General features: G+C 43.1%; 1 protein-coding gene and 1 long non-coding RNA gene across 2 annotated transcripts in view; one reads left to right on the forward strand and one right to left on the reverse strand.

Annotated features, from left to right (window-relative positions):
- The window catches only part of LOC138761625 (uncharacterized), a 45940-nt gene that overhangs the window by 28067 nt on the left and 5744 nt on the right, over positions 1-12129 (reverse strand). The window lies entirely within an intron of this gene.
- lss (lanosterol synthase (2,3-oxidosqualene-lanosterol cyclase)) overlaps positions 1-12129 on the forward strand; it is an 83105-nt gene that overhangs the window by 19155 nt on the left and 51821 nt on the right. Inside the window, exons 6-8 of the mRNA XM_069934045.1 lie at positions 4343-4439; positions 7589-7724; positions 8846-8954. Coding sequence (XP_069790146.1) covers positions 4343-4439; positions 7589-7724; positions 8846-8954 — 342 coding nt within the window. The remainder of the gene's footprint in view (positions 1-4342; positions 4440-7588; positions 7725-8845; positions 8955-12129) is intronic.

Raw genomic sequence — 12129 nt, forward strand, 5'->3', positions numbered from 1 at the left:
TGGATAGGCTCAGTTTGGTTTTTTTTTGACGTAGAGGAGACTTGGGGTGGGGGGGGGGCTGTCTGGAAGAGGTGCACAACATGAAGAGGGGCATGGACAGGGCAGAAATGTTTCCCAGTAGTAGAGGTGTGAACAACCAGAGGGTATAGATTCAGAATAGGGTTTGGAGGGGTCCGAGGAAGACGTTTTTCAAGCGGAGAGAGGTGGATGAACTTCAAGTGCATTTAGAAATTGGCAGGATACGATGTTGTGGGCATAATGGCGAGGCGGCGGAAGAAGAATAACAGCTGTGAGCTCAGCATCCAAGGATACATATCCTATTGAAAAGGTAGGCAGGTGGTTCTGTTGGTTTAAAAAAAGTGAAATTAAATCTTTAACGAGAAGGGTGATAAGATCAGAGGGTGTAGTATCCTTGTTGGTAGAGTTAAGGAATTGCAGGGGTAAAAAGACTGGTGGGTGTTGCATTCAGCCTCTAAATAGCAGCCAGGATGTCGGGTGCAAATTACAACAGGAGTTAGAGAAGGCATGTAAGAAAGGCAATGTTCTGGTGGCCATGGGGAACTTTAACGTGCAGGAAGGCTGGAAATATCAGGTTGGCACTGGATCCCAAGGAAAGGAATTTGTGGAACGTCTGCTTTTTAGAGCAGCTTGTGGTCGAGACTTCTGGGGAAAAGAACATTCTGGATTTGGTGTGGACTGAACCAGATTTGATCAGGAAGTTCAAGGTAAAGGAACCATTAGGAGGCAGTGACCACAATATGATAGAATTCATTTTGCAGTTTGAGAGGGAGAAGCTAAATTCAATTGTGTTGGTATTACAGTTGAGTAAATGTAACTAAGGTTAAATGAGAGAGGAGCTGGCCACAGTTGATTGGATGGGTACACTTGCAGGGAGAGCAGTAGAGCAGCAATGGCAGGACTTCCTGGGAATAATTTGGAAGATGCAGGATTGTTTCATCCCAAAGAAAAAGAAATCTTTGAAAGGGAGGGTGAGGTGTCTGTGGCTGAGAAGGTCAAAGACAGCATAAAAGAAAAAGAGGGGGCAGAGATAGTATTGTCAAAATTAGCAGGAAATCAGAAGATTGGGTAGCTTTTAAAAAACCAATGGAAGGTAACCCAAGATGAGAAAAGATTAAATATGAGGATAAGCTGGCCAATAATCTAAAAAGATATCAGTTTTTTTTCAAATATATAAAGAGTAAAGGAGTGGACATCAGACTGATGGGGAATTTCACTGGAGAAGTGGAATGGGGAACAAATAAATGGCAGATGAACTGAGCAGGTATTTTGTGTCAGCCTTCACTGTGGAAGCCACCAGTGATGTAACAGAAATTCAAGAGAATCTGGGGGCAGAAATGAGTGCAGTCGCTATCACTAAGGAGACGGAGCTTGGGAAGCCAATCAGCTGTGGCCAGCCTCTCTCTCATGCAACCTTAGTTACGTTTACTCAACTGTAATACCAACACAACTGAATTTAGCTTCTCCCTCTCAAATTGCAAAGTGAATTCTGTCATATTGTGGATAAGTCACCTGGACCAGGCGGACTACACCCCAGGGTTCTGAAAGAGGTCGCTGAAGAGACTTGTAGTGATTTTTACTAGATTTGCTAGAGTTGGGAATGGTTCTAGTAGACTGGAAAATTGCAAATGTCACTCTACCTTTTACAAAGGAGGCAAAAGACAGGAAATTATGGGCTGGTGAACTTAACTTCAGTGGTTGGCAAGATTCTAGAGTCCATTATTAAGGATGAGGTTTTGGAGTACAGTACCTGAAAGCACAAACATAAAACAGGGCAGTCAGTACGGTTTCATTCAGGGGAGATCTTGCCTGAAAAAAACCTGTTGGGAGTTCTTGGAGGAAGTAACAAGCAATAGAGGCAAGGGAGAGTCAGTGGATCTTGTTTACTTGGATTTTCCGAAAGCCTTTGACAAGGTGCTGCACATGAGGCTGATAAACAAGATGGGAGCCCTTGATATTAGAGACAGGAAAGGTACTGGCATGGATAGAAGGTTGGCTGTTTGGCAAAAGGCAAAGAGAGGAAATAAACAGGGCCTTTTTTTGGTGGTTATCAATTAGTGTTTTTCACAGGTGTTGGACTTGCGACCTCTCGTGCTGAATGTAAATGATTTAGATGACAGAATTGATGGCTTTGTGGCCAAGTTTGTGGATGATACAAAGATAGATGGATGGGCTTGTAGTGCTGAGGAAGTAGAGAATCTGCAGAGGGACTTGGATTGGTTGGGAAAATGGACAAAGTGGCAGATGGAATACAGTGTCAGGAAGTGTATGGTCATGCACTTTGGTGGAAGGAATAAAAAAAAATGTTTGGGGTGAGAATTCAGAAAGCGGAATTCCAAAGGGACAGGAATCCGAATGCAGGATTCCCTAAAGGTTAACTTGCTGTTGAGTCAGTAGTAAGGAAGGCAAATGCCTTTTGAGTGGACTAGAATATAAAAACAAGATGCAATGTTGATACTTTAAAAGGAATTGGTCAGACCACATTTGGAGTATTGTGAGTGGTTTGGGGCCCCAGATCTAAGGATGTGCTGATGTTGGAGAAGGTCCAGAGGAGGGTTATGAAAATAATACTGGGATGAGAGGGTTAATGTATGAGGGGCATTTAATGGCTCTGGGCCTGTACTGAATGGAGTTTAGAAGGATGAGGGAGATCTCATTGAAACCTACTGAATATTGAAAGGGCTGGATAGAGTGGGTTAAGAGAAGATGTTTCCAGTGGTGGGAGAGTCTGGGACCAGAGGGCACAACCTCAGAATAAAAGACGTCCCTTAAGAATAGAGATGAGTAGTCATTTCTTCATCCAGAGGTGGGTGAATCTGTGGAATTTGTTGCCATAGATGGAGGTCATTATAGGGTATATTTAATGCAGAGATTGATAGGTTCTTGATTAGTAAGAGTATTAAAGGTTATGGGGAGAAGTCAGGAGAATGGATGGGGTTGAGAGAAAAAAATAAATCAGCCATGATTAAATGGTAGAGCAGACTCAATGACTAAATGGCCTAATTCTGCTGCTATGTCTTCTGGTCTTACTTCATTGTGAGGCATTCTTGACTCCTTCAGTCTGTATTTCTCTGAGAAACAAGCGACTGATGCAAAAATCTGGAGAATAATCGTAAGCAAATAACAATTTAGAATTCACTGAATTGGTGATGGAGTAACAGTGGGGGGGGGGTGGGGTGAGGCTCAACAAATGCTGGGTGGGGTTGGCGGTGAAGCTGGAAATCCAGGACCCAGGTTTCACAGTTGAAATCTGGATGTCGCCCCAGCACAGTAGATCCAAGCGCAGGCTGAATGATCGCTTTGCTGAGCACCAGCTCTGTCTGCACTGAACAGCAAGAACACTGAAGTCTCCAAATCACCCACACCCACTCTGTTTGTTCATCACTCTCTCTGATCCACCCAGGCCCTCTCTCGTACACCTTGTTTTCCAAACTTGCTCTTCCAGCCACTTACCAGTTTCTTTCTCCTCCCAACCTGAGTCCCCTATTCTCCACCCCCTAATTCCCATCTGTCCATTACTCCTCCCTTTTTAGGTTCCACCCATCATCTTTCTTTTCAATTCCAGAATCTTCAGCCCTTTATTGTGTCCAAATTAATGCCTCTGTCAATATCTTGTGGTGGCACGTTTAGTGTAGTTGTTTGTGCAACGTTGTTACTACACCAGTATCTGGGGTTTAAAATCCCACACTGTCTGTAAGGAGTTTGTACATTCTCTCTGTGCCTACCTGGGTTTTCTCCCACCCTTCAAAACATAATGAGGTTGTAGGTCAATTGGGTGGCATGGGGTCATGGGACGAAATTTAAATTTCCACCCTTCCCTATCAAGCCACCTTGTTTGGATCTACCTGTTGACTGCTAGACCCCAACTTAACCCCTCTCCTCTTTATCTGGCTACTTTGCCTTTACAATCTTGATGCAGTCTCAACCCAGAGTGTCAACCATCCCTGTCTCTCCACAGAAGCTACCTGACAAGCTGAGTTCCTACAGCAGATCCTGGCAGCACATTACTATTAAAGTGCCAGTGACCCTGGTTCAAATCCTGTGTTCTCTGAATGTGCTCTCTGTGATCTTCATGGGTTTCTCCAGATTCTCCAGTTTCCTCCTACCCTCCAAATTGTACGGGGTTTGAAGAGTAATTGGGTAACATGGGTTTTAATGGCCGGGATTGGCTTCTACCATGCTGTAAATAAAAGGAAAGTATTTTGCTCCATTTGTCTGGTAGTCTGCTGCATTATCTTCTGTGTACCCACTCACTTTTATTGCTGTCCATTGTTCTTGTGTACAGAATTGGTCATTCTAGATTCCCTTTCCCTTCCTGTTTCAGGTGGTGCATGTGGTATTCCATCTTGGGGCAAATTCTGGTTAGCTATTCTTAATGTCTACAGCTGGGATGGGATGAACACGCTGTTTCCTGAGATGTGGTGAGTCCTCTAAACAAGCCATTTGAATGTTTCATGTTTGTGGATCCAGGAAGAATGAAGTTACAATGAAATGTAAAAAAAGAGAATATCTTGCCATTATTTTATGAAACAAAAGTTAGATTCCAACAAGGAAAGATCTTCTCCAGTTTCTGTTTATGCCCCTCTACTACTTCTTCCCCTGTCTCCTTTCCCCCAGCTCTGCCTCTCTCTCCCCCCTTTTCCCTCTGTATACTTTTACAGAGCCAAAATCAATTCTCTTATATCCAATTAACACTTTTTGGTGTGGACTCCTCCCCTGGCCATTTTTCCCCCTTTCTCTCACCAGTCTTTATTCAGATGCCTTCCTGTTTTTTGCTCAGTTTGTCAATCACACAACATGCAATCTCAAGCAATTGGAAAATTCATTTATCCAGCAGCTACCAATCCCCATATATGCCAGATAATAGGGTTTCACTGTATTTCATTTTACTTTTTCCTGAAGAAGGTAGAGATGACTGTCCCTGATAATCATGTAGAGGAATAGATGATGAGAATACAATGAACTGGCCAGATGCTATGGTTCCTGAAGCAGTGGGAGACACGCTGGGGATGAGCAGAGATTTCAAGGCAAGGTGGCTCAGCTTCAATCTCCCCCTGCTTCTAGGAAAACTGAGACTGTGCAGAAGGGTGAATCATGGAAATTTGGAAGGGTTGATCTCATCAAGCTGAGAGTGGGAAAGATGGGTGGGATTTAGCATCTTTTTTTAAAATATGAATTTAAATTCTGCAGTTTTCTTGTCAGATTTGAGCTTGTGTACTTTGAAAGTCTTGAAACCTTGATAATATCATTAGCCCTGTTGTCTGGATTACCAGCTGAGAGAGAGAGAGACAGATGATGATTCAGTTGTTGTGTTCCCTGAGTTGTGGGGAAAGTGAACAATGAGGGCATTTCAGATTGTTCCTCGAACAGTCAAGCTTTCACTTGTGTCTGATCAAGTGAGGAAGTGTGGGATCGTGTGCTTATCAGATGCTGATGAATCTGACTGTCCTCTCCAGAACTGGGACCAAGGAGAACCCAGAGATGATTCCTGTATGACTCTCGGCTTTACTCCAGGTCTGGAATGTGTTGGAGCAGGTCCATTCGTCCCACTCAACTATTTGGATTTGTAGTTTGAATCATTCTTTTAAGATTTTCTTTTGTTTTTTAAAAAAATAAGTACTTTGAATTGATTTGAAGATAGATTCCGACATGAGTGAACCTCCTTGGATGGTGTCTGGTTCTGTGGTGGAGCCTGGGTCAGATCTCGGCCTGGAGCGGACCTCAGCTGGGGTGGGCTCTCAGGCGGGAGGGCAGGGCCTCGGCCAGGGGGGTGGGGGCCTCGACCTGGGGCAGAGCTGATCACAGATACCCCTTTATCTCTCTGCTGCTCAGTGTAGCCAAGTCAAGGCTGCCAGTAGGCTCTGGCTGATCCAGCCCAGAGTCGAGAACAAATCAAACTGCTTTACAACTTTATGGAATTAGTGTATATGGGCAGAGAGATTAGGATAGATGTAGTGGGCTGAAGGGGCCTAAGGCATCCTGTGGCTTTGTGTTGGAATGCTGAAAGAACATGGGCACAGCTTCATTTACGTTTGGTGACTTGGTGGCCAAGTATTGCCATGGAAAAATGATGATGACATGTCTGACCTGTGGGCACAGTTACCTGGTGCCAGCCAGCTGCAGATTGAAGCCACCCAGCCTGGCGCTGCCAGCTCAGGAGCAGACAACCATGGCCATGGTCCCCTGTTCAGGTGTTGTCTGGTCGAGTGATAGTCCATGAACACTTAGAACAATTCGCATCACAGCTGAAGAAACTTTGCAATGCTCCTCGAAATGCAGACTCAACAAAAAAAAAGAGAGACCCTTGGCAAAATCTCAGCAGGTTTGTGACAAAACTGACAGAAGGAAGGTGAGTGACAGCAAAGGTGGTTTTCATGTCCAATATATGTATAGATGGCCCTGGAGTGTCTCCAGCTACTGGTCAAGTTGTGTGTATGTTGTACAGAGACTTAGCAGCAGTGGTGATCGAGTAGCGGAGCTACGTGAGGAAATGTGATGGGAACATAAGAATAGGTATGTTTTATCCCCACATGCAATTCTCTGACTTCCATAGGGTAAAGGAAATGCAGTGACATAGAAGGAGAAAGCAGACATGGTTCTCCAATCAGGTGGAGAATCAGCTTGTTAGTGAGCTAGGATTGCAAAACATCAGGTCCACCCCTTGCCTGATCTCTGAGTCCAGGAGAGAAAGTGAGGCCCACGAGCCATATTGTGGGGCAGGAAGCCATCGGATCCCTTGCAGGGCAGGTGGGACTTTTACTGCACTAAAACTGAAGAAGCATTAAAATCCTTGCAGGGAGGTTTGCTGGTGTTTACTTAAGAGGGTTTAAGTGAGTTTAATAGGGTATTTGGGAAGATTGAGGAGAAGGTTTTAAATGTAAAAAGGTGGTTTTCAAACTTTTTCTTTCCACTCACGTACCACCTTAAGTAATCCCGGTGGTATGTGAGTGGAAAGAAAAAGTTTGGAAACCACCGTTTTAATTGGCTCGTTATGTGCACGGTTTCCTAACTCCAAAGGAAATGGGTCAATGACAATTTTTCCTCAAGCCAAGTATTTCAGTGACAATTGGGTCGAGAGCCATGGTTATTGACCTTTTTTTCCCCCATTCACCACCTTAAGTAATCTCTTGCTAATCACAGAGTGCCTGTGGCATAGGAGTTACTCAAGGTGTATGAGTGGAAAGAAAAAGTTTGAAAACCACTGATCTAAAAGCAAAAACAGACAGAGTCAGGTTTGTGAATGTGGCAGGAAGGATGGGCCAAGTTTATTATAATCCAAGGAGTGCAGGGAAGGGCAATATAATAGGCATTGCAGAGACCTGGCTGAGGAAAGGACAGGGGAGTGGTCCACCGCCAACATGATCCCAACATTTTTGAGATGTTTTGACTGGCACGTTACCCAGGTGGGAACAGAGGGAGACAGACTGTGCAAGTGGGTGGGACTCGTTGAATTTGTTGTTGTGGTCAGCACAGATGGTGGGTGGCTGTTCCTGCACTGTATTGTTCTGTGTTGTGCATGTTTACAATGGTTTCCTTGTCTCTGAGTCTGCCTATGTTTTAACATTTTTAGGCTCTTCCCTCCCTGGGTGCCGGCTCACCCCTCCACCTTGTGGTGCCACTGTCGACAAGTGTACCTTCCCATGAGCTACTGCTATGCCAAGCGGCTCACAGCGCAGGAGGACGACCTCATCCTCAGCCTGCGCCAGGTAAGAAGCAGCCCCCCAGCCACGTGCAGACGCTGGGGTAGAGTCCAATACACAAATGTGCTGAAGAAACTCAGCCGGTCATACAGCATCCCACCCATGTGCAGAGTTTGTGTTCATGTTTGAGATGCTATTATTGTCCAGGTTTGAATGGTTTCTACATCCAAGCATAAAAGTCAAGTTTATTGTCAACTAATTATACAAGTACAACCAGACGAAACCATGTTCTCTGGTCCTTGGTGCAAAACATGCAGACACACAACCAGACATAAGTCTTAGGTGGTTAGTATGAGCAGTTCCTTTGGTAAAACCTTGAAGAGGAGGGGCTAGGGCTGAACTGAATGAGAGTAAGTCATCAAACTCTCAAGAGTTGGGAATGTAAGATTGGATGCATTGTTTTATTGGTTGAACACCAGCTTAAGCAATAACCTGAAGCTGATGTATTTGTGGGATGTGTTGCACAACCGCTCCTTTCAGACATTCCTCCTTTGCAATTCCCTCTTTCAGAGAGCTAACTTGAATTGATTTGTTTTTTGATACATGCACCAAGATGTGGAGAAAGCCTTTGTTTTGTGTGCTATCCAGGCAGCCAACATAGTATTAAAAAACAAAGGTACAGGGGACAGTTGAAGTGAAAGTGCAGTAAAATAGTGAAAGGGATCATCTTTTACCAACAAGAGCTCCATTCATGAGTCTGAGTATCGTGGGAGCGAATGTGAATGTCCTCAAATGTGGAGGTGGGTGTTTTTAAACTCATGCATCTGCCCGAAGAGAGTGTGTCCTGTGTGGGATGTTGGCTGCTGTCCTGAGACATCACAAGTGTCCACAGAGGATCCAGTTGTGACAGTGTCTTGGAATCATTAACTTTTGTTTCTTATTACATAGATGCTGCCCGACCTGAGCATCCCCAGCATCTGTAGGTTGTATAGATATATATGGATTTTTTTTGTGGTGGAGTTCAGTTTCATTCTTGAGCGCTCTGCTGGCTGACTCACCTTTTGGTGAGCAATGATGGCCATGTGTTGCACCTTACAAGTTGTTCTTTTGTTGCTTCAGATTCATTAGAAACGCTTACATTGACCCTGGCAAAATGTCTAATTAAAGAATGTTAACTTGTATTGCAGGAGCTCTATGTTGAGGATTACGGAACCATTGATTGGCCTGCCCAGAGAAACAACGTGGCAGCCTGTGACCTGTACACACCTCATAGCAGGCTCCTCACAGTGGCATATGGTAAGCAGAACCCCGTCCATTTGGCAGCATGGACACCACCAATGTTCCATTTTTGTTTGAAAGTTCACAATTCCATTCTGAACTTGCCGGAGGAAACCTAGCAGCAGTGCAATTATGACATTCAAAAGATAGGTGCAGGGATAGGAAAGGTTTAGAGGAACATGAGCCAAATGCAGGCAAATGGGACCGGCCTAAAATGCCAACTAAATCAGCATGGGTGAGCTGAGCTAAAGGGCCTGTTCTGTGCTGTGTTACAGGTTCCATAAATGTCCTGTTCTTCAAAGGTGAGTTAATGCCCTGGAGAAATGCTTCAGAAGCTTGATCTTAGATAATTCTTGTGGGCGGCACGGTTGGCATAGCAGTTAGCACAAGGCCTTTACAGTGCCAGCAATCTGGACCGGGCCGGGATTCGAATCCCATAGTGTCTGTAAGGAATTTGTATGTTCTCTCCATGTCTGTGTGGGTTTTCCCCGGGGATTCTGGTTTCCTCCTACCATTTGAAACATACTGGGGGTGTAGGTTAATTGGGTGTAAATTGGGCGGCACAGACACATGGACCAAAATGGTCTGTTATTGTGCTGTATGTCTAAACTAAAACTTAAAGAAGTAGAAAAGATGATAATGAAATTATTGTCATACACATGGAACAATGTGCATATGCACTAAAATCTTTAGTTGCTGCAGCTGAACAGGTTGACCATTTAAAAAAAAATCTACGACACAATTGAAAACAACTACATGCTAAATATGTAATTGAATTTAAAAAAAAACCACTATAAATACACAAAAAAGACATAATAAATGTTCACAATTATCCTAATGCAAAAAAAAATGACAGCAATAATTCAGACAGTCCTTTTATGGTGTCAGGGCAGTCCATGATTAGTGAAATAAGTGGAGGTTCAAGAGCCTGATAGCTGTTAGAAAGAAACTGTTCTGGTCTTCATACTTATGCTCAAATGTAGCAGTAAGAAGTGGCTGAGACCAGGGTATGGGAATCTTTTATGAAGTTGGCAATCTTCTTGAGGCAGCTCCTCACATTGGGATCTACAATGGATGGGAGGTCAGAACCTGATGGACTTGGCTATATATCTTCTGGAGACTTCTGCATTCCTGGGCAGTTGAATTCCTAAACCAGGCTATGATGCAATCTGTCAGTATATTTCACACAGTGCATCTGTAGAAGTTTGACAGAGTATTTGACAACTCCTTAAAGTAAAGGTATTGGTGTGACTTCTTCATGACTGCCTCAAGGTGCTTGGTCCAGGAATGGTCTTCTAAAATGTGGAGTCCCAGGAATGAAAGTTCTAACCTTATCCACCTCTCCTTCCTAAAATCCTATATGCTCCTTGGTGTTGGTGATGTAGAGACAAAGGCTGTTGCTCTGGTAACACCAAAACAGATTCTTTATTTGGTATTATGATTTGATTTGGCCACTGCGCAATTCAGAAAGGCAAAGTTATCTAAAATTCTGGTGGAATAGTGACTTTGATTTCAGTGAGGCAGTATAGGTGGAAATTGGGTTGTTGCAGAAAGATGAACTGAAGTATTTTATGTGATTTGAGTATTTCATAAGACCACAAAATATTGAAGCAGAAGTAGGCATTCGGCCCATCGCATCCATTCTGCCATTCATCATAATCTGATCCATTCTTCCCATAACCTTTGATGTCCTGACAATTCAGATGCATATCAATCTCTGCCAAAGCCACCCATGGTATAAAATTCCAGAGATTCGCCACTCTCTGGCTAAAGAAATACCTTTGCATCTCTGTTTTAAATGGGCTTCCTATAATCCTGAAGTTGTGCCCTTTTGTCCTTGATTACCCTATCAGGGGAAACAATTTTGTGACATCTGTTCTGTTCAGGCCTTTCAATATTTGAAATGCTTCCATGGTGTCCCCCTTCATTCTTCTGAACTTCAAGGAGTACAGTCCAAGAGCCATCAAACGTTCCTCATATGCTAATGACATCATTCTAGGAATCATTCTTGTGAATCTTCTCTGAACCCTCTGGAATGCCAGCACATCCTTTCTTAAATAAGGAGCCCAAAACTGTACCCTATACTCAAGTGATGCTTCACCAGAGGAAGCCTCAACATTACATCCCTTTTCTTATATCCTATTCTTCTAGACAAGAATGGCAGCATTGCATTCACCTTCTTCACTACTGACTCAACCTGGAGGTTAACCTTTAGGGTATCCTGCACGAGGACTTTCAAGGCCCTTTGCACCTTCAAATTTTGAATTTTCTCCCCATCCAAATAATAGTCTGTCCTTGTATTTCTTCCACCAATGTGCATGACTGTACATTTTCAAACATTTGTGACAGATTTGTGTTAACCTTTAATTTGATGTTAAACTATATTTCTCATATTTAAAATGTCTGAGTAAATTATAGAGTTAAAATATTGTATCTGTATTTTTAGTTTCTAGTTTGGGTGGTTACAGGGGCACAAGTACAACACATTAGCATTTTAAACACACGCGGTTTTTTGAGATAGAAGACAGAAGCCAGTTTGAGATGAAAATGGATGTTGATTGAAGTTAGAGTCAAGAAGATGAAAAGGATTTATGATGGTTCTTGAGATATTGGAAACAATAGGTGTTGTTTCAGAAGCACCTGTATAAACACACAGCCATTTTAGTTCTGAGGAAAGAAACTTCTTGGAGACATAAGTAGACTTAAATGCCTTTAGCATATTTGTGTCAAAAGACCTTATGAGCTTCAAAGACAGAAATGTTGTCACATACCATGTGACATGAGAAATGGGAGAAATATATTATCAAAATGAGAGGCAAAGAGATCAGTTCAGCTTGGAGTTTACAGAAGTCAAAACCCCTGTGTGAAAGACAGGGTTGGGTTACAGTAACCAGAATTGGTCCTGTTGTGTGTGCATTACTCCTGGGGAAAGGGGAACACAATCAGTGTCTTTTGAAATAAGGAAGACCACTTCACTGTCTCTTTGGAAAAGAGGACAAATTTCTATTGGAAAAGAGGACAAATTTCAACTGGGTCTATTTTTGTATGGCCACTTCCTTTAACCCTTATCTGGTTTGTGAATTCATCATGGAAGAAAATGGCCACATTGTGAGTAAAGAGGCTTGAAGATGTGTTTAAAAACACTTCATAATTATTTTTGAACTGAGAGTTTAAGACCTTCAAGCAAGACTAA

This window comes from Narcine bancroftii, chromosome 4 (genome assembly GCF_036971445.1).
Source record: "Narcine bancroftii isolate sNarBan1 chromosome 4, sNarBan1.hap1, whole genome shotgun sequence".
NCBI lineage: Eukaryota > Metazoa > Chordata > Chondrichthyes > Torpediniformes > Narcinidae > Narcine > Narcine bancroftii.